The sequence below is a fragment of the Cnephaeus nilssonii genome (genome assembly GCF_951640355.1).
Source record: "Cnephaeus nilssonii genome assembly, chromosome: 17".
Lineage (NCBI taxonomy): Eukaryota > Metazoa > Chordata > Mammalia > Chiroptera > Vespertilionidae > Cnephaeus > Cnephaeus nilssonii.
The window spans coordinates 50,453,547-50,476,999 of NC_137088.1; the positions used below are offsets into that span (position 1 = coordinate 50,453,547).

General features: G+C 40.7%; 1 protein-coding gene across 1 annotated transcript in view; it reads right to left on the bottom strand.

The window, feature by feature from the left end:
- Positions 1-4,553: 4,553 nt before the first annotated feature.
- LOC307113454 (cadherin-related family member 3-like) overlaps positions 4,554-23,453 on the bottom strand; it is a gene marked incomplete at both ends in the record, with an annotated part of 68,480 nt that continues 49,580 nt past the window's right edge. Inside the window, 8 exons of the mRNA XM_079795070.1 lie at positions 4,554-4,711; positions 11,001-11,049; positions 12,623-12,687; positions 12,811-12,830; positions 13,514-13,713; positions 14,754-14,998; positions 17,209-17,380; positions 22,256-22,488. Of these exons, the coding sequence (XP_079651196.1) occupies positions 4,554-4,711; positions 11,001-11,049; positions 12,623-12,687; positions 12,811-12,830; positions 13,514-13,713; positions 14,754-14,998; positions 17,209-17,380; positions 22,256-22,488 (1,142 nt within the window). The remainder of the gene's footprint in view (positions 4,712-11,000; positions 11,050-12,622; positions 12,688-12,810; positions 12,831-13,513; positions 13,714-14,753; positions 14,999-17,208; positions 17,381-22,255; positions 22,489-23,453) is intronic.

Genomic DNA, 23,453 nt, shown 5'->3' on the forward strand with positions numbered 1-23,453 from the left:
CTGAACCAGAAGAGAACTGTAGGACCAGCATAGGAGAGCCACAGTGCATGGGTCTGGGATACACTTCTGGAGACCCAGCTCCCTGGACCCCTCCTCCTGCCAGAGAGATGGGAAGTTCGCCAATAAGGAGAGGCCATGTCTCCCTGGCCCACAAAAATGTGCAGAAGCAATGACAGGGTTGGGCAAGGCTCCTCTGTCCCTGGAGCTGAAAGGGCAAGCAAAGGCCTGTCGTCACGAGAAAGCCCCTGGCTCCTCTGCTGTCTCATCAGCCCACATGCGGGGAGACAGCGGTGCCTCCTCCAGGGCCTCCCATATGTCCATGGCAACTCGACCGCAGCCCAACGCTGACAGAAAAAATTACAGGAAGCCCAAGGGGCCCAAGAGCCTAAGGGATCCATGGAACCCAAAGAAGAAAATGAAATATTCCGAACAGACTTTTACTGAAATGGACAACTTCAACAAGAATAGATAAGACGGCCCGGCCAGCGTGGCTAAGTGGTTGAGCTTCAACCTATGAACCAGGGGTCATGGTTCTAGTCCAGGTCAGGGCACATGCTGGGTTTGCAGCCTCCATCCCCAGTGAGGGATGTGCAGGAAACAGCCAATCAATGATTCTCTCTCATCATTGATGTTTCTATCTTTCTCTCCCTCTACCTACCTCTCTGAAATCAATAAAATGTATATTTTTTAAAAGAATAGATGAGTTAGATTAATGTGTAATGTGCATGTGTGCACACATTCTATATACACACACACATTCACACTAATACACCACACAAACTCATACACTCACAACTCACACACACACACACACACATCCATATATTCACATACACCCATATACTAGTATTCACACACACACACACAATCACACATATACACACTCATTCATGCACACTCATACACACACACACATCTTCCTGTGACTAAAAATATGATCTTAAAAAATCAGTAGATGAGGAGAAATTGAAACTGGCGAGATCGAAGTTAGTGACCCAGAATACCACATGAAAGAAATTTCTAACAGCAGAGTGATGATTCAATAAGTTAGAAATGATGAGAGGAAAAGATAAGAGATTTAGCTACTAAATCCTGGAAACCCAACATGAAAATAATCCATTTCCATTTCAAAAGGGGAAACCAAGACTGGTGGAAAAGCAACAATAATTATACAAATCAGGAAGAAACTATCCCAAGCGGTAGACAGCTCTGAACAGTTTCAAATTGATTTGAAGAAAAGCCTCAGACCTCTTAAAAATTCCAGAATAAAGTATTAGAAAATAAATAAATGTCCTAAATTCTCACCACCAGATAATACCTACCTATATTATTAAAAATAAAAATATGTACAAAGAAAATTGGAAAATTCAATGGTTCAGAAACAGTGAAAGGAAAAATCTTCCTTCATCCTTTGCATTTCCTCCCCAGACTTGCTGCAAAAGGTAATCACTTTTAACAGTTCCTACGACTTCTCACTGCCCCCAAGTCTATGCATATGCCAGCATATATATCTACATAGATGCTTATTTATTTAGATTAATGAACTCTGTAGGTTATCCTCCATGATCACTTAATATATCTTGCATATCAATATATGCCTAATTTTTTAATATAATTTGGACATGATGTGATTTTCCAACCAACCCCCTTATTAAATGGATACTTTGATTCTATTCAGTTGTTTTTCTCTTACAAACAGCATTACCATGAGCAATCATCCACAAAAAACTCATAGACCTTTTGTAAACCTGCCTACAGGGAAATTTCAAGCAATAAAATTACCAGGTCAAAGGCACTTGCATTTTTATTGATTAAAGGCCTTAAAATATTCTTGGCAAAGACTAGGCACTCAAATATTTTTAAACAAACTAAAATGGTCACATTGTTCATAGAAAGATAGCATTAATTTATATCCCATATTAAAGACTTTTGAAGTCACTATAGTTTGTAGAATGGTAACCCAAAAAAGGATATGTCGGTGTCCGGACCCCTAGAACCTGGGCACATGATCTTATTGGAAAGTCTTTGCAGCTTTAAATGGGGAGATCCCCCTGAATTATCCAGGGGGCCCTGTATCAGAAACAAATGTCCTTATAGGAGTGGAGTAGAGGGATATGTGACAGACACATTGAGGAGAAAGTGACGTGAAAGGCGGAGATTAGAGGGAGGCAGTCACAAGCCCAGGGACACCAGGGCAGCCACCAGGAGCTGAGGAGGCCAGTGGCAGGTTCTCCCCTAGAGCCTCCGGAGCGAGTGTGGTCCTGCCAACATGTAGAATTCTGGCTTCCAGAACTGTGAGAGGATCAAGGGCTGTTGCTTAAGCCACCAAGTCTGTGCTATGTGGTTAAGGCAGCCTCAGGAAATGAATCCCATCATTACTGTTAAATTGGAGCCTGGTGGTAAAACAGAAAAGAGCATCTAGAGTTTGGAGGCAAATTGATTTTGAACCAAAAAACAGGTCAAATTCCAGGGTCCTGCCCCAGAGAGCAGCCTTCTTCAGCTCCGCCCGCCCCCCAACCCCCCTCTCACACAGTTACCTTTCCCACCCTACCCCCAGGCGCATTGTCTCCAGCGCATACATTATCTCTTGGCCAGATCTGAAACAGACCCAAAACAACTCAACAACGCAAAGTAAAAACAATGTACCAATTTTTCTTGGTTTTGGCACAGGCAGACACAATACTAATTGATCCAATCCAGACTTTGAGAAGGAAGTTTATAAATGCTTTGGGGTTTTTTTCTTAAAAGTTCAGGTGGTGGCAGATGGAGACTCACATGTCTACATCCATCTAATCGTAATTGATCCAGCGAGAGTCTTTCTGGAGAGGGGAGAGTGTTTTCCCAGTCTTCAGTCTCTCCCTGGTGGAGAATTGTCATGCCATCTGGAACAAGGCAGTCTACTCCTTCACAAAAGCTGTGAAGCTAATTACCAACCAATTCCAACATAGATTGCTTAGAACCATGGAGTAACCCTCACTGTGTTCCAAGCCACTGCTCCCTCGCTGGCCAGTTTTGACTTAATGAAACCAATCCTGTTTAACACCTAGAGATAATACTTACAGTTTAAAAAGCACTGCCAAATGTAGAATCTCAATTCTTTTATGTTGTTTCTCACAACAAAATGATGAGACAGAAATGGGGCAGGGGGAATTGTATATATTGATGATTGTACATAGTCTTGAAGAAGAAAACTGACTTTCAAAGAGGCTACTCTACTTGTCCAAGCTCCTGACTTCAAATCCACCGATGTCCCCCACACCATAGTGCCCCTGAGGATTGACCAAAGGGGTTAGACATAAGTGGAAAATTAGCCTGTTTATGTCCAGGTGCTCTCTCTTCTTGGGCGGGTGAGGTGTCCCAGGGCAGAGAAGAGATCATCCGTGTGCACACATGCAAAGGGGCATCAACATCAGGATGTTTCTGACCATCCAAGCCCCCATAATCCTCTGACTCAAAGTCATTGCTTATGGTGTGCTTTTGCTTTGAATAAGATTTATTATGAAAATATCCAATGTCACCCTAGCCGGTTTGGCTCAGTGGGTAGAGCATCGGCCTGTGGACCAAAGGATCCTGGGTTCGATTCCAGTCAAGGGCATGCACCTTGGTTGCAGGCTCCTCCCCAGCCCCGATAGGGCTGCATGCAGGAGGAAACCAATTGATGTGTTTCTCTCACATCGATGTTTCTCTCTGTCTTTCCATCTCTCTTTCACTCTCCCTAAAAATCAATGGAAAAATATCCTTGGGTAAAGATTAACAAAAGAAAATAATAATAATTTTAAAAATATATCCCATGTTGAACTCTATTTTGGGTTAAATGTGGATTTAGTCTCTACCATCAACATTGCTCTGGTCTCCTGCTACCATGTGTCTTCTGATACCCAAGAGGGAGATCACATGTGTACTTAAAACTTATTTGTCTGAGTACATAGTTCTCAAAAGGTTGGATGCCTACATCTTCCTGGCAAGTCATCAGTAATAATAATTAAAGCTTCTGGGATTCGTTCTCCATAGTGCTACAAAAAGCAATGTAAAAGCAGGATCAATTGTGCTTTTTGAAAATGCTGGAAAAAAAATTCTTTGTTTCTTATGACTACTAGAAACCAAAAAAGTTCTTCTCTAAAGATAATTCCCATTTCTGTTTTGTAAGACATAGGAGTAATAAGCAATTTGAATTAAAGGCGAGAGATCTGGATTTATATACTCAAATTCATTTATTCACTAAATAAGTATGGAGTCCCCACTGTGCCAAGCATGTGCTGGGGCTGTAGCAGTGAGCAAAACAGCCTCCAGTCGTAACAAGCACACCTTCCACTGGGCAAAGTCAGGCCGTGAACATGCATCAGTTTAGTCTCTAGTTTTCAGCAAAGCTATTTAGAGACTCAGGGTTGACCAGTCCTGCTGTCCTCACCCTGATGCCCTAAACTAGAGGATTCCAGAAAGCTATAAACAAAGCAGCTGGCCTCACATCTGCCATTTAATTAAATAGCCAGGAAAAAAATTGCCATGAGAGTGACACACACCTAAACAGCAACCATTCAGCCACACATGAAGTGCTAGTCCTGCATGGGAATTCTTAAGGACGTGGACTCCTCAGAAAGGTGGGGTTCAGGGAGGGCATACATGCTCGCCAAGGATGCCTCCTGGTGCCTGGGGGACTTCTTCCATTTTCGTGCACCTGTTCTGCTGTTATATTCATACACATTCCCAGAGACTGTGGGGAGAACACAAAACACAAAGAACGTAGATTATAATGAACTCACAAAGCATTGGTTCATCCCACAAAGTGTTTACTGAGCATTTGCTATATAGTCAGTAGTGACAAGCTGTTTGTCTTTTCAAGTCTTGCTCTGTTACCAAAGGGAAAATGAGAAGCAAAACTTGAAGCAGTGTGTGATTTCACATGCATTAAAAATTGCATGTGAAATCACTAGAGATATCTTCTCTGGTGGAAGAATGGTGTTTTATCTTAACCATGGTAGTGATCATACAAATCTATATAGGTGATTAAATGTCACAGAACTATTCACACAGACATAAAAAAATAAGTGCATGCCCAAACTGACCAAATCTGCAGTCCAGTTCATTGACCAGTGTCAGTTTCCTGGGTTTGGTGCTGTAGCTTTAGAAAATGTTGCCTTTGGGAGAAACTAGGTGATGGGTATAAAGTACTTCTCTGTGGGGTGTGTGTGTGTGTGTGTGTGTGTGCCCGCGCGCGCGCACACACACACAATTTCTTGGGAATCTAATTATTTTAAAATCAAACATTTTTTAGAAAGCAAGTCAAATTATTGTTTAAATTTTCCCTCAAGTGAGGTGGGTGCCTTACACAGTGTCTGAGGTTTAATCTACCAATGCTTTATAGAAATAATAATGAAATATAGTAATATACAAGAGAAAAGAAACAGGGTAAATAGGGCCTGATAGAGTAAAAATTCAACAAATTGTTGTTTCTTAGGTGTCTAGGATATAATCCTATATAATAAAAGCCAAATATGCAAATTGTCCCCTCAACCAGGAGTTCGACTGTGGGGCAAGGCTGGCCAGCCAACCTCCCGTGTCCCCTAACCCCAGTCGGCCTAGCCCTGATTGGCCCTGTTCTGGGTGGGCTGGCCGGACCCCACCTGTGCACGAATTCATGCACTGGGGCCTCTAGTAAATAAATATAATAATAATAACAGCAATAATACATAATAGCTTACTCCTAAAGTATTTACTACATGCCAGACTCTGCTTTCATATGCTAATTATTTAATCTACTGTAACATCCTTGTGACATACGTATATGTTATGAGCCACATTTTAGAGATGAGGAAACTGGGCATGAAGATGTTAAGTAACTTGCCAATGAGGCCTAGATTTGAACCCAGGAAGTCCAGCTACTGACCACCTAGGGGAAGGGGCCATATCTTCTTTTACTGTGATTAGACTTTTTGAATAAGACAATGCCGTATGTATCATATTCTGGGTTCCACAGAACATTAGGTAAATGACGGTATGTCTGAATACATATTGCAAAACTTGTTTTTATTTTAAAATAGTTCTCTTCTGCCCTAGCCGGTTTGGATCAGTGGATAGAGCATCAGCTTGCAGACCAAAGGGTCCCGGGTTCTATTCCAGTCAAGGGCATGTACTTGGTTACAGGCTCCTCCCTGTCCCAGGCCCTGGTTGGAGCTCAAGCAGGAGGCAACCAATCGATGTGTTTCTCTCACATTGATGTTTCTCTCTGTCTTTTCCTCTCTCTTTCATTCTCTCTAAAAATCAATGGAAAAATATCTTCTGGTGAGGATTAAAATTATAATAATAATAATAATTAATAAATAAATAAAATAGTTCTCTTCTGTGTCATATAACACTTCAATGTGCTGAGTCAGCATCAAAAAATCCATTCGTTGAAGGTGCTTCTTCGTCTGCCAGGGCCACTGTGCTAGGGTGGACAACGCACAACCCTGACAAGTACCTCCCACCACCAAGCATCTGTACCATCACTCAGCTGTGCATGTGGAAACTTGAAGACTAAGTTGCTGAGTAATCAACCATCAGCTACCCACTTTCAAAATAAGCCAAGTGCATTGGTCTAAACACAATAACTATGTCCTCAGTATTGAGAAGATCAAAGACAATGAATATCAGTCAAATTCTGAATGGGGAAAAGTGACCACAAGAGTTTATTATCTTCATTAGACCACATTAGCATGTGTTGGTGTGTCTTGTAAAATGGAGCAACCTAGGGCCCAGGGTGTATCAATGTACTGGTTCTCCCAGGCCATTGGCAGGAGAGGTCATGACTAGTGTTAGGATGAAGGTTCATGTCAGACTGACTAGCTTTTAATCTTGACTCTTTCTTCTCACTAAACTGTAATTCTGGGGAAGTTATCTTGTCTCTCTGTGCCTCAGTTTTGTCATTTGTAAAACTGAAGATCATAATAATAGTCACTACCTCAGAAATAGTTATGAGAATGAAGAATTCAGGTAAAAGCATTTTCACCATACTAAGACTCAACAAATATTTGCTATGATTTGATACTAGAAGTATCCTAATTATATCTTGTAATAAGCCTGCAACTGCACAAAGTCAGTGTACAAGGAATAATGTTAAAATTAAATAGGTGATAGTGCAGCATTCATAGCCAAAAGGTGGACGTAATCCACATGTCCATTGCTGGATAAATGGATAAAGAATGTGGTACACGCTTACAATGGACATTATTCAGTCTTAATAAGGAAGGAGATTCTGACACATTCTACCTTGAAGAGGTTGTGTTTAGTTAAATAAAACAGTCACAGAAGGATAAATATTATATGATTCCACTTATAGGAAGTTCCTAGACTAGTCAGATTCATAGAGATAGAAAATAGAATGGTTGTTTCCAGAGGCAGAGGGGAGGAGGGAATGAGGAGTTAGTGTTTCATGGGTACAAAGTTTCAGTTGGGGAAGATGAAAAATTCTGGAGATAGACAGGGGTAATGGTTGCCCAGCAATATAAATGTGCTTAACGCCACAGAACTGTAGAATTAAAAACAGTTAAATTTTTTATTTTATGTATATTTAACACAATAAAAGATTAAATAGGTTAATAATTATAAAGTGCTTTGCATCAGCTTGCCACATTGCAAGTACTAAACAGGTATTTATTAAATACACATTTTAAAAAAATTTTAGAGAAAAGCAAGAAATATCAAATGTGGTTTTTATTATTTTCAATAACAATGGTTAAGTAGAAAAAGAACCAGGAGAAGATCCTGAAGGTCTGCTGCAGCCACTGCAATTCTTCCACCAGGAGGTCTGGTACAAGACATCCCACCCGCTGCAGGCACACAACAGTCTCCTCACTGCTCTTCTAGCCAAGTATCCACCTAGCTCCTCCTCATCTGCCTCTGTTCTACCATAATTAAGATTTATTCTCTTTAAAGAGCTCAACCAATTCTTTTCTTCCTTTCTTGAAAGGAAAGAAAGCCATGTGATCCTAAATAAATGCCATGCCCTCTCTGAGACTGTTTCATGTCAGTAAAATGAGGACCATGATGGCACTTCATTATAGGGTTGTTGTGAGGATTAAATGGGACAGGGCATATTGGGCATCAGAGCACTCAAAAAGAGCTTACACATGCTTTTATTTTATTTTTTAATATATTTTATTGATTTTTTACAGAAAGGAAGGAAGAGGGATAGAGAGTTAGAAACATCGATCAGCTGCCTCCTGCACACCCCCCACTGGGGATGTGCCCGCAACCAAGGTACATGCCCTTGACCGGAATCGAACCTGGGACCTTTTAGTCCACAGGCCAACGCTCTATCCACTGAGCCAAACCTGTTTCGGCTACACATGCTTTTAAAAAATTCCTGGAAACTGGAACTCCTCAAAGCCCAGTTAATTAACATATACATCAGGACAGAAGCAGCATGTTTTCGATGTACTGTAAGTGGTAATGTTTCGTTATGGAGAGCTTGGCTCTCAGTAATGAAGATCAATAATTTCACACCAAGACACCCAGAGCTATGCGATTTTAACTTGGTGTAAAATGTTATAAGCTCTTATAGTATCAATGAGTCTTTTGTGACTGATACCTCGTGTGAATGGCCCTTTACAAAATGATTTTTACATTCATTACATTCATGCTTAACCATCACAATCATCCCATTTAACAAGCAAAGTCCACAGAATCATGCTGATTTTTCAGCTGGGAGAAGGAAGACTCAGATAAATTAAGTACTTTGTCCAGGTTCACACGGAGTGTTAGTGGTTGTGTCAACACTCAAACCCAAATCCTCTAATGTACATCCAGGGCTTTATTCATACCTTCCTGTTCCTGCCCCTTCTTTAGAGAAGAAATGCATAGAAAAAAGAAAAGCTTCTGCAATGTTTTATAAAATTGATCTATGGTCTGCTATGTAATTTCAAGGTTCATACGATCTAAATCTTAAACCAGGAATTGCCAACCCATGATTCATATGGCCTATATATGTTGTGGCTAATCGAAGATGGTCACAAATACTTTGACACTCATTCCTTGTGAGGTGTAATATATGTGTCTCTCTTGAAATCTGGGTAAACTGACTGGATTAACCAATAGAATGTGGTGGGTATAAAACTGGCAATTTTACCTTCCTATTCTTGGAACTCCATCTGAGAGATCTAAATTGATACATAAGATGTTCAATTAACCCTGCTTAAAGAGATGACATGAAGAGGCCCTGAGGTTACATGAAGAATAAGTGGGAGGTTCCAGTCAAGATGGTGAAGTGCATAGCCACTACTCTCACCTCTTCCCATGAAGTTAAATTATAGAATAATCCATCTGGAAAACCATCTGAAGACTAGCTGAACAGGAGTCCTATCACTAAGGATATGAAGAAGCCACATAGAGACTGGTAGGAGGGGTAGAGACCTGAAACAGGCTGGCCCCATGCCCAGGTGTGGCAGTTGCTAATCAGAGGGCTAGCGCATCTGCTGAGATCCCCCTGAGGAGTGATATATGAAAAGATACTCAACATCTCTAAACGTCAGAGAAATGCAAATTAAAACCACAATGAGCTATCACCTCACACCTGTCAGGATGGCTATCATCAATCAATCAACAAACAAGTGTTGCTGAGTGGTGGAAAAAAAAGGGGAACCCTTGTGCACTGTTGATGACATGGCTCATTGATGTAGCCACTATGAAAGTACAGAGGTTTCTCAAAAAATTAAAAATAGAACTATCCTATGGCCCAGAAATTCCACTTCTGGGTATTTCCAAAGAAACCCAAAACACTAATTTGAAAAGATATATGCACCCTTATGATCACTGCAATGTTATGTACAACAACCTAGATATGGAAGCAATCCAAGTTCCATCAATAGATGAGTGGATAGAGAAAATGTGGTACATATATAATGGAATATTCATCGACCATAAAAAGGAATAAAATATTATCATTTATGACAACAGGGATGGACTTAGAAGGTATTGCCTTAAGTTAAATAAGTCAGACAGAGAAAGACAAATACCATATGACTTCACTTATATGTGATCTAAAGAATAAAAGAAATGAACAAACACAGAAAGAGACCCATAGATACAGAGAACAAAATGAGGGCTGCCAGATGGGAGGGGGGTTAGGGAGCTGCGTGAAAAAGGGGAAGGGATTAAGAAGTACAAATTGGTAGTGACAAAATAGTCATGAGGATGTAAAGAACAGCATAGGGAATATAGTCAATAATATTATAATAACTATGTATGATGCCAAGTGGATACTTGAATTATCAGAGGAATCACTTCGTAAATTATATAATTGTCTAACCACTATGCTGTACAGCTGAAACTAATATAAAATAATATCGAATGCCAACTGTAATTAAATTTTTTTAATTTTTAAAGAGTAACTGGGACCCACCTGAGCCTAACCATGCAACTACCCCTACCAAGTTGTCAGGCATGTAATTAAGCCACTTCAGACCCACCAGACGACACCAGCTGCCAATGAAGTTCCTTTTAATACAATAAAGCCAATGAATTGCCCAGGTGACACCTGCTCAAATTCTTGACCCACAAAATTTTGAGATATAATAAGATGGTTATTGTTCTAAGCCAGTAAGTCTCAGGGTAGTTTACACAACAGTAACCAGGAGGGGGGAAAAGTGTTTTATTTGGCCTGGAAAATGGAGTTTGTTTTAATTGAACTACTTACCTACATTTAAAAATGGGCAAATTTCATGTAAAAATTTAGACTTCCAGCTTCTTTTTAAGCATCAGAATTCTGGCAACTCCAGGCCCATACCCAATGTGGCAATAATTTGATGGAGCCCGATAATAGTTATGGCTCCCAAGCATCAACCGCCATTGATGACTGAACTGTCTTATATGGCACCTTTTGGTCATTTATTTTACCTGCCTGGACCTTGAATGGTTTGCTTTAGTACAGAGTCTCATTATGCAAAGCACAATAAATAATTTATTCACATAGCTTAGCATCCAAATAGGCAAAATGGGCTTAATTTAAAGATACTTCAGCACCATACCTGGATCAATGGCTTCTCCATCAAATATAGTTTCATACACAATGGTTTCCTTTTAAAAAAAACAACACACAAAATATCAGCAATAAAGTCAGCTTGATAAAATTAATTTTGACAAGTGTTGAGTACTTTGAGCAGGTGACTTCTTATAAATTACCTTGTTTTTCTTATGTACAGAGCTAGCAGCCCTGGTTCAAAAATGTCCCGCTATTCTTGTCTCCTCCCAGCCCCAGCCCCCACATCAGTCTGCCCGCCATGCCCTCCCTCAACTCAGATCTTCTTACTGATGTGAAGTCTCTTATCGTGAATGGGAAATGTTAGGGCTGACTTGTGCTCCCTCAGACTTCATATGTTGAAGCCCTAATGCCCGGCACCTCAGAATGTGACTAGATGTAAATATAAGGCCTGGAAATAGGTGATTAAGGTAAAATGAGGTCATGCTGGCGGGCCTTAATCTAGTATGACTGGTGTGGCTATAAGAACAGAGGTTAGGACACAGACCAAAGAGCTGGGAAATGACCATGTGAGGACACAGAGAGAAGGCAAGCCGTGCAGAGAGACCTCAGAAGACACCAAACCTGCTGACGTTCCCCTGAGACTTCGAACCTCTAGAACTGGGAGAAAATAGAAGTCTGTTGTTTACGCCACCCAGTCCGCACTGTCGTTTTGCCAGCCCTCACTCACCAGCAGAGGTGCTTGGCTGGCGTCCGTTTCATAAAGGAAGACGCAGGGGCGAGAGCAAGGAAAGAGAACGGGCTCATGAAACAATGCCATGGTCAGTCAGGACTCAGGCAGACAAGCCTGTTGTTAAAGGGGCAGCAGGTGGAGAGAGAAAAGGGAGATGGAGACTAAAAAATGCCTTCTTGCCCTGGCCGGTTTGGCTCAGCGGACACAGTGTCGGCCTGTGGACTCACGGGTCCCGGGTTTGATTCCAGTCAAGGACCATGCCTGGGTTGTGGGCTCCATCCCCAGTGTGGGGTGTGCAGGAGGCAGCCAGTCAATGATTCTCTCTCATCATTGATGTTTCTCTCTCTCTTTCTGTCTGAAATCAATAAAAAATATTTTTTTTTAAAAAAATTCCTTCTTGTTCTGCTTCACATGTCTACTTCCTGGAACAGCCTTACCCTTGTACAGTTGTTGACGTGGATCCGTTAATGAGTGAGTATCAGCCAATTTAAAGATTTCAATACTCCAGGGTATAGATTTTACTACCTGCTAGAAATCCCAGGATTGAAGGCCTTATTCAGCTTTATTAAATATGTAATCTATTTTCAAATCTAGATTTTTTTCCTTTTTTGATGTACTTATTTACTTACCTAACACCACCATGTTGTAAAAAAGCAGATCTTATTTTTAAGCAATAGTAAATAATGTTGTTTTTGCTGAATACACATACAATATTAGCAGCAAAATTGGACCTAAGCGAGATTCTAAGACTGGATCTGAAACCCCATTTTTGTAATTCAACAGAAGCTGATACATTGAAATAATTTTATTTCCTTTCTATGATGCCTGAGTAGATTTACCATATGTTTTCATGGAAAAACTTTTTATTGAACAATAATTATAGAGAAACTGTAGTCCTCTTTCCTCTAACTATGGAGGGCTCATAAAAATGTACTTACTGTTAATACTTCTAGTTTTTTATTTCTGTTTTCCATAACAATCTTTTCCATTTGATTTCTATCTCCTGTTCAACAAATACATAAACAAACAAACAAATAAATAAATGGCAGGTATCTATCTAATGAGTGGCTTTTCAAAATCACACAATTCATAATAATCATATGACAATGAGCAATATGTATCTTACCTGCAATATACTTTATTCCCCTGTATGAAAAGAAAATTGGACAAAATATCAGCTTCATTATGCTACCACATGGCAAAAAAAATCATTTTTTGCAGCACCTGGCTATTACCACATCTCTCTTATTCCCAATTTTTAAAACAATTCTGTATGGCGAACTAATCTCATTAACCATCACCACCTCCCGTCGCTGAGTCATAAATGATCTCTGCTTAGTTAATAAAAACTCATAATCAACTCTATTTTGGAGGCCATGGTATTCTGCTCCCTGATGAACTATTTAGGATGGTGATGAAAGCAGCTGCATTTTCTCCATTTCTTTGGCATCTGCCCAGTTTCACAGAGATTCAAAGCAAGTGTGGCGAGGGCACCTGGACTTACCACCTGTCCATAGTCCCCCGGTGGCTGTCACACACCTGCCCATGATGCATGCTCAAAATAACATGGGAGTTGTTTGGCTTGTCTGCTCACAAATTGACTTGTTTAAAATCTATTCTCACAGAAAATGTGTTTCAGGGGCTCTAAGGTAGACCCCAAAGATACGCTGTTAGAGCAGGTTTGGAGCCGGAAAGGGACCGTCATGCTTTGTTTCCCAAGTACGTTCCTCTGTGCCCCTCACAGGGCTCTTAGGCAGAAGCCCTCAGTGTAGCATCACCAAAGGATTTCAACTCTTTACATCAGAAGCTTAGAAAGAAAAACCACGTACTTGGGTTTGGGCTTGGAGACTTCCTTGGCCGTTTTCTGACAGCATTGCATGGTGTTTCCATATCTCCAGAGCAGGAAACATACCCAGGAAACCAACCCGGCAGAGAAAACAGCCATCAGAGTGAAGATGAAAGGAATGTACCAGCCACTGGATGTGTATGTGTTGATGGCTGTGTACACGATGGTCAGGCCTTTTCTTTGCTGGGAAACAGCATTTCAAAGCAAACAGAGCATTAGTTTATGTTTTCAGAGGGCATCTGTTTACAAATGAGCATCAGTATGGAGCCGTGGTCCCATACAGACAGTGGGGAATTGGCCCAGATATGTGGATTTTTGTAAAACCCACAGGTGATACTGAGGAACACCCATGCCCAGAGAAGGCACCAGTTTAAGGATCTGCAGACTTGAACTGTATGCAATGACCACATTTCCCGTCTTGACTGCAGTTTTCTCATCTGGAAAATCAAGGGGTTGAACTAGATGGCACCTGAGGTTTTTAAGGCTTGTACGCCTCTATTATCTACTCCACACAGGATAAAACCCTTTTGTGCAGCTTGAGAGAAGAGTGTTTTCATAAAAATCAAAGATTCTGGTGGAAAGATTTATCATCCATGTTGTAAAAAAAAGGACTGGCTTTCAAAGGATAGAAGACAATAACACACTAACCACACAGGCTTTCTCCTTGGGAGGCTCTGAAGCTGTTCTGGGATCCTGCAGAGGCTTTACTGCTCTGTTTTTGAGATCACAAAATACTAAAGGGTCTGCTAAACTTCACAGGCTCGGGTCAAACATTAGATGAAATGATGAAGATAACACATGTACTACAGTGCCTGGCACATGGTAGGTGCCCATTACTATGAATAATATGGCCAACAGAGAATAACATTTAAAAGTGCCGATTTGTAGAGATATTTAACTGGTAGATTTCATTGACCCGTGGGCCTTTCCGGTGGGCCGGGCTTTCAGACCATTTAGACATAATTAGTTCCTTGGGGGTCCTCTGTGCTCCACCTGCAATTATCACAAACTCTCTGTCGCCCACGGTTTATACGCACAGTTTATATTCAGGGATGCACACTATAAAATGTTGCCTGTTGGGTGGGTGGGGGAGTGAGCAAGTGGAAAGGCATTCGGGTGAAGGTGATGCCCTACATAGCCTGCTAGCCTTTCTTGATGAAACTTGAATTTACAAGAGAATATTTCCCACACAGAGACCCAAATTAAATTCCATAACTCTTTACTTCAGAACTGGTGGTGGCAGGAGGTGGCACACTGGCCCGTGCCACATAAATATCTATAATAGCAGTGCCTGTCCTAGGCTTGGTGGCTTTGCCATATTTCAGGTTGTCGTCGATTATGTGGACCACGAGATGGTACTGCCGCTGCAATTCAGCTCCAGATTCAAAGTGAAAAGCGTTCTTCACAATTAATTTTGGAGTATTTGAACCTCGAGTTGGGTCAAATCCAAAGTGATGGTTCTCATTTCCTTTAAAAGGGATAATTGAAAAATTATTTTGAGATATGTTAAAAGGTCTCCTCTAACTGTCATAGGTAGCTTTTGAAACACAATAGTGATAGATAAATAAATAAAATTTCCATTGGTCTATGAATCCATACATCTATACAAGGCTTATAATAAATTGAAGTCAAGTAAGTAATAAATTCAGTTGGTTAGAAAAATTTTAAAGGTTAAGAACATGAGTCTTATCTCCATATAAGGTCAGCAAGCATCAGACTTATCAAATTACTCTGCCTTAATTGCTTCCCCTTCCTTTATCTCCCACTCAGAGAAATTTTATTGCCACTGTCTGCTTAGTCTAGATCAATATCAAATGGGCCAGTCAGACCACAAATATCTATTGAGCCCCTACTCAGTTTCAAGTCCAGTTTCAATGGCCCTGGAGACACTGTTGTAAAACAACATGCACATAGTACCCCCACCATCCAGCAAGAGAAGCAGACATGGAACTAGTCCTTGTAAGGAATTGTCAAGGTGATTACTGACATCCACACTCCTGTTCTTTCAGGTACATGACAGCAGGTCTGACCTCCATACTTTAGGAACTTCTCCTTGTTATACTGTCTCATGATACCCAGTAATTTTCCTTAATAGAACTTTTCATACTTTGTAATTTTATAATTACTGATCTTACCACTCATTCAATGAACAATGAGTTCTATGAATATAAGATTCATATCTATATTGTACCTTCTTGTGTACCCATCTTTGTGTGTGTGTGTGTGTGTGTGTGTGTGTGTGTGTGTGTGTGTGTGTGTGTGTTTGTTTGTTTTACACCCTGCAGTAGGATAGCACATTACAGGTGAATACTAGGAGTAGAACTAACATACTAGCATACATACTATGTGGCACAAATTTTCCTAATTCTTTTTTTTTGGGGGGGGGGGCTTAATAAAATATTTTATTTACACAGTAACTCTCATACAGTTCAAGGATAAAAAGAATGGTGATTTGTAACTGAATAGTGGAATGAATTAATGCAAACTTTGACACCCAGGAATCACTTCGATATATATATATCCAAAATTTTCTACTATGTAAAAGCATGCCCCTACTCCAGCTTTCCTCTCCTTTTGAGGATTTTATTCTATCTTTCACACCTCTCATCTAATCATTTTATGATCTTCCTCAGTCTGGACCTATCTGATCATGCTACTTCTACTAGACCATGCTCTCTAGATTCACTAAGCTCTCTAGACATCTATGACTGCCATTGGGGGCTAGATTACTTGGTTGTAACCATGGTGGGCTGTAATCAGAAGATCTCATGGAAATCCTGAGGCCTGGGCAACGGTACTGAGGTACGAGGGCTCCTGCTGGGTCCTCCTACCTGACTCTGAGGCAAATGGGCAAAGGTGAAAGCAAGAGAGAAGTGCCCTGGCCGGTGTGGCTTAGTTGGTTGGGTGTCGTCCTGTGCACCAGAGGTTGCCAGTTCAACTCCCCAACTTTTACTACATATTTGGTCTCCAATGAGTTTCTCCCATATGTCATCTTATGACCAAAGTTGATATGGACCTCTGTGAATCCAACAATAATACAGCTGAAAACATCTATCCTAGAGAATCTGTATCACTATCACATGGAAAGGGGGCTGCTGTTTTCAGCCAGCACAAGGACAACAGCTTTAGTTCCTTGTAACTTAACCAGCAGTGTTTCCCATGCAGATCCAAAGTCTCTTCATTGTCAAGTGTCATTGAAATCAATGATAGATCGCCCTAGCCAGTTTGGCTCAGTGAATAGAGCGTCGGCCTGTGGACCCAAGGGTCCCAGGTTCGATTCCTGTCAAGGACACATAACTCGGTTGCAGGCTCCTCACCAGCTTGTGCCCTTGTCAGGGCACGTTCAGGAGGCAACCAATTGATGTATTTCTCTCACATCAATATTTCTCCCTGTCTTTTCCTCTCTCTTCCACTCTCTCTAAAAATCAATGGAAAAGTATCCTTAGGTGAGGATTTAAAAAAATCAATGATATTCCACAAGAGGCATTAAATTGGATGTATGGAAGTGAAAAGGGTTCCTTGGAGAAACTTAATGCCATAGATATGAAATAGCTTAACATTTATAAACATAGTTATTTCCAAGATTATATCATGTCAAAGAGGATACGACTAATGTCAATTTAAGATATGCTCATGATTAAAAGAAATAATAAGAAAAGAAATAATAAAATTATCCACCAGAAACTATCTCAAAGCGCATTTCAAAATCTTGTGAATCTCTGTCGTGGCAGTTTAGTTTGAAGCCATTGACGTTTGTCCCAGCAACAACATTGTCAAAAATGACGGCCTTATAGAGAGAGGGTGTGCAGACAGGTGCCTCGTCATTCTCATCTTCGATGTCTACAGTGACCTGTCAGCAGGGAGGGAGACAGAAACATCACATCCACGTCGATTGACTATTTATACACAAAATCTGAAATAAGCATCTGGGTAGAGACAGATCACTTAGAATTACTAAATTAAAAGTCTGCCATTGTTAGTTTGAAGAAATGTTTCTGCAGATTTGGGTTCTGGCTGTCAATCAACTATTCAGCTGGCTTATTATTCCTGGGTCAGCTGTGACATTCGGTGTGGCCATTAGGGAGAGCTTTGGGCTCATTAGAAGAACCTGTGGAAAACTCAAAAATTTCATAAATGATGAGAAAAGGAAAGCTGAAGAATGATGCTTCTAAAAAGTGTAACCCCTCAAACCTTTTAACTATCTCTGCTTAATGGCAAATATATCCTGAGTTTGCTCTTTTGTAACTTACGGTCCTCCTCTGCATCATTCTCTCAAGCACAATATGTTTTATGGTAACAATATGATTACTTCAAAGTATACTCTGACTTTAATCAAGAGCTCTTATCAACCTTTTCTTAATTAAAATACCATAAACTGGGAAACTGGGATTTACATGGGAAAAGATCAAAATATCAAGGATTTTTAAATGTCAGTGATCGAATGCCAGTCAGATAAGAAAGGTTATCTGCCCACTCTCAGATGAGTAATAACTTTCTCAACAACATTTGCAGAATAATCCCTGGTGTGCTCATATTTGCAAGTATTATCTTTTTTAAACGTTTTCTGTAATGTTTTAACAACACAGCTAAATTCTTGGGGAATAATTCATTCTTTAATGCCACTTCTGTAGTTGAATACAGCTATCTGTTCTCTTCAATATGTGGGGTGCTTTCATGTGATGTTAGGGAGACTGCTGTGATATAATGGAAACAGCACAGGACTGGAAATCAGAAATCTTTATTAAAACTTTGGGCCTTCGCCTTGCCAGGATAGCACATTACAGTGAATACTAAGAGTAGAACTAACATGTACATAGTGTGTGGTACAGATTTTGGTACAAGTGACTTAACCTTGTTTTCTTCATCTGTAAAAGGGGGATGTCAATCTCTCCCTTCCTAGGATGGTTTGGGGTATAAATTCATCCAGTCATGAATATTTATTTAACATTTACTTTGTGCTAAGCACTGACCTAGACACAGATGATACTCTGGTAAACCGAACAAAGAGCCTGCCCATTGCAATTTATATGCTAAAGGTAGGAGGCAACGCCATAAACAAATTAACCAATAAATATATTAGGTAATGTCATATGGAAATTGAACTCTGCAGGTTAAGGAGATAGAGAATGGCAATGAAGTGTCCAGAGAAGGCCTTTCTTTTGTGACTCACTCTCCTATTCCCTTCCTCCTCCCCCATATTTGATATATGCCCTCCAGAAAGTATATCTCCTCACAGAATATGAAGTGTTAGGTCATGTGGTTTTAATTTGCATAAATGATATGGTGCTGTTTCCTATTTCCTCCTTTTCTCACAAAGCACCATATTTTCTTGCTTTTCCATGTTGCTGTTTGGAGAACTCGTTTTCTATTTCTTCTTGATTCTTAGTATCCCATCATATGCAGCTACCGTGTTTTACTCATTCATTCTCCTAATGATGACCACAGGGGTCGCTTCAACATTCCACCATCACACACAACAGAAAAGACCTCTGTGAGCAGGTTTCCTTCGTGCAGAAATGCGAGTCAAGTGAGAATGATGGGTGGCAAGCATGACAGCGTGGTCAAAGGCTCCGAGGTGCAGACATCCTTGGTGTGTTGAAACAACAGCAAGAACCTCATACAGCTGAAATGAGGAAAGAGTGGGACAGCTAGAAGCTGAAGACAAAGAGGTGGCTGCAGGGCCCTGCAGACCTTAGAAATGACATTGGAGCTTATGCCAGGTGTGATGGGAAGCCTTTGGAGAGCTTTGAGGAAGGGGATGACTTGTCTTTTTAAAGGTGCACTCTGGCTACTGTGTGATGAGTAGAGCGGAGGAGGCGATTGTAGTTATGAGGCTGCTGCGCCAACCGGGTACTGGATGAGGGTGGCACAACCAGGCCGTTAGCTGTGGGTGGGTGAGAATGGAAGCATTTGGGATGTATTTTGAAAGTAGAGACACTTTATTTAACGTTGCTGATGGATTAGAGAGATAACTTAGGCTATATGATAGTGATTAAGGACCCAGAGTTAATCCTTCTACTTCTTTGAAGCTGGTTAAACTTGGATAAGTTACTTAATTTCAAAGCCTTGGAAATTAAAATTCTACTATCTGTAAAAAAAAAGTATTAATAACTACCTCATGGGATGGGATTGAAGGTTAAATGAGACAGTGATGATATTGATGGGGATGATGACAACAATGATGATGATGGATTTCTAAAGTTTGGACCCTAAAGACCCATCTCCCTTTTCTAAACTTAAATGTCACATTTATCTATAGCATCAATCTACTTGCTATGTACTGTTTAACTTTTCCTATGATAAAAATGTTAAGCTCCCTAATAGTATGGTGTCTTACACATTTTTGTAACCCAGGATGTTGTGCACAGAGTAAACATTCAATAAATATTTGTTAAAGAAAGAAGGAAATTTTGTAGCTATGTAAGGTGACAGATATTAACCACACTTATTGTGGTGATCATTTCCCATTTATACAAATATTGAATCATTATGTTGTATACCTGAAACTAATATAATGTTATTTGTCCATTGTACCTCAATTAAAAAATTTTTTAATTACAAAAAGGAGCCCTGGTCATTTTTACTCAGTGGTGACAGCATCGGCCCGTCCACTGAAGGGTTGTGGTTTTGATTCCCAGTCAAAAGCATATACCTGGGTTGCAGGTTCAATCCTCAGCCCCAGTCAGAATGCATGTGGGAGGCAACCAATTGATGTGTCTCTCTCACATCAATGTTTCTCTCTCTCTCTCTCTCTCTCTCTCTCTCTCTCTCTCTCTCTCTCTTCCCTTCCACTCTTTCTAAACAAATAAATCAATGGAAAAAATATCTTCAGGGGAGGATTAACAACAACAACAAAAAAGAAGGGATAAAAAAGTTTCTTCTTGCCCTGGCTGAGTGGCTCCATTGGTTGGAGTGTCATCCCATACTCCAAAAGGTTGCGGTTCGATTACTAGTCAGGACACGTTCCCAGGTTTCAGGTTTGTTGCCCAGTTGGGGCATGTACCGGAGGCAACTAATTGATGTTTCGCTCTCAAATCAAAGTTTCTCTGTCTCCCTTCCTCTCTAAAAATCAATAAAAACATATTCTTTAGCCAAAATACAAATTCTTTTTATAAGAACAGAGTCACTTGAAGTTGCTTTTTTGTCTGCTTTCCCCTCTTCTCATTTGTAATAAGTGAATGGTAATTACAAGTGGTGTCATCCTATACTACCTGGGGAGTTTATGTATGTCTACAAGAAAAACTGCCTCAGATACCTAAGTATGGAGATCACTCTGGCAGGTGCTTTCCTGAGACAACCAAGCTACAGAATCCTGTCCACATGACTGTAGTTGGTCCCTGCGAAAGTCAATCTAACTGCTGCTGCGAATGAACCTGATGTTTTCCTCACAACGACACATCAGGAAACCTAATCACCACGTGAGCAGCAAGCCAGGGCTCTGTACAGTAAGAGGAAAGGCATAGCGAGTCATCAGGCCAGCTGGGGATCTTAACATTCTTCCATCCTGCCCTGGCTGGTTTGGCTCAGTGGATAGAGTGCTGGCCTGTGGAGTGAAGGGTCCCAGGTTCGATTCCAGCCAAGGGCAGGATGGAAGAATGTTAAGATCCCCAGCTGGCCTGATCTTATATCTGTTTCTTGTCCAGTGAAAAAAAGTGTTACAACTGATCATCGACCACTTAAAATAGATTAAGGGTAAAATTGCCATCTCTATCCTACAGTCCTACGGGTTGCGGGCCCGATCCCCAATAGGGGGTGTGCAGGAGGAAGCAGATCAATGATTCTCTCTCATCATTGATGTTTGTATCTCTCTCTCCCTCTCCCTTCCTCTCTGAAATCAATATAAAATATATATTTTTTTAAATTCTTCCACACTTCTGGAAAAAAAATAATGTTTCATTATGACAAACCCAGAGTATAAAGAGTCTAGCCTAGAAAAAAAGTGTTACAACTGATCATCGACCACTTAAAATAGATTAAGGGTAAAATTGCCATCTCTATCCTACAGTCCTACGGGTTGCGGGCTCGATCCCCAATAGGGGGTGTGCAGGAGGAAGCAGATCAATGATTCTCTCTCATCATTGATGTTTGTATCTCTCTCTCCCTCTCCCTTCCTCTCTGAAATCAATATAAAATATATTTTTTTAAAATTCTTCCATCTTATATCTGTTTCTTGTCCAGTGACAAAACCTTCTAGTCATTAATAACACATACCACATCATCAACACAGCAGCATTCACTCTTGATATCTGTTAAGAATCCTTTGATGTTTCTAAAATAATTTAGAAGCCCACACACACTATCCCCCACTGTGATGCCACAAGAATGCCCCTTGGTTAATTACCTTAGTTGTAAACATTACCTCCCAATTAGAGGCAGCCTGGGTTTGCATCCAGTTCTACAAACCCTGAGTAACTTCAAGTAACTTTCCTAAACTCTGTGCCTGAGGTTTCTCATCTGTAGAGTGGAAATGATGATAATATTGCCTTCCATGAAGACTGAATGCGAAGATGAATGACATCAACATATAAAATGTGCCAAGAACAAGAGCTCACACATGATAAATGTTAGATGTGTATTTGCAATCACTACAAACTTTTTGATCTCATGAGAATTACTGTTATTATTTGACCACTTTTCACTGTTGTTGTTTGACCATTTCGATTTTAATAAATTAGAACTTAATGGGTCATCTTTATTATATCAAAACCTGAGGCTCTCTACTCACCATGGTCATCGCTGTGCGAGGATGAAGTTTGTCACAGTCCACACCTTCCACCGTGAGGTTATACTGCTTCACAGTCTCATAGTCTGGCTGTGTGGTGAGCTCAATCATTCCAGAGAGAGGGTGAATCCAGAATCTTTGTATAACTTGAATGTCTCCACTAACTATTTTGTACGTAACACAGTTTGGTGGGTAGTCTTCATCAATGGCGGTCACTCTTCCAACTTTGTAGAAAGCTGCCAATAACAGTTATTAAAGTTCATTCTTGTCATGAAGATACACACGTTTAAAAAGCTTGACAAGTCTTTGCCTTCCAAATAGTATCATAGTTTCTCAAAGGTCCAATCTGAATGCCTTTGGACAATGAAATGTGCTTGAAAAGCCCAACTCTACATGATGGAAGTGGCATAAGTCAAATAATATGAGTAAACCAGAACTTCATAATATCAATAATTACATGTATTGCATGCTTATTTCCTACTAGACATTATACTAAGACTAGAGGCCCAGTGCACGAATTCGTGCACAGATGGGGTCCCTCAGGGTGGCCTGTGGGGATCGGGTGGAAACCTGCAGTCCAACACCACCTTCCACTCCTGCCTGCTGCTCCCGCTCATCCCGCCCCCGCTGTGCCTGCCACTGTTCGCACCCAGTCAGATGCGATCAGGAGAGGCTCACACCACTGCAGAGGCGCTTGCCAGCCGTGAGCCCTGTGTCTGGTGCCTGTCCCAAGGCAGGTGGGGGGACAGAACACAGTGCCCAACACCGACTTCCAGGAGGCCAGGCAGTGCTATCAGGATTGTGCCGGCAGCACAGATTCATCGGTGTATGGCCCATTCTCCTGAGATTAGACTCTAATTGGGGTGGGGTTGGGGGTGGGGGTTACACAGCATACTTATAGTAATAGATAACAGACATAACAGACTTGCCCCTCAATCATTTTCTGACTGGACCATAAGCTCCAGGGCGGATACCAGACCTCTTCCATGTAGTGAATACCACCACATATAACTAGTCTCAGCAACATGTGCGTAGGACATTGTAGTTGCTAATCATCAAGACCAGAAAATTACAATGAAGGAACTATTTAATGGGACACCGTCACCTGCAGCCTCACAGGATTTCTTTCAGTTTGCATCTTTCTTTGACTAAGGTTCATCAGTTGCTGGTAATTTTATTAAGCAGGCAATGAACACAACCC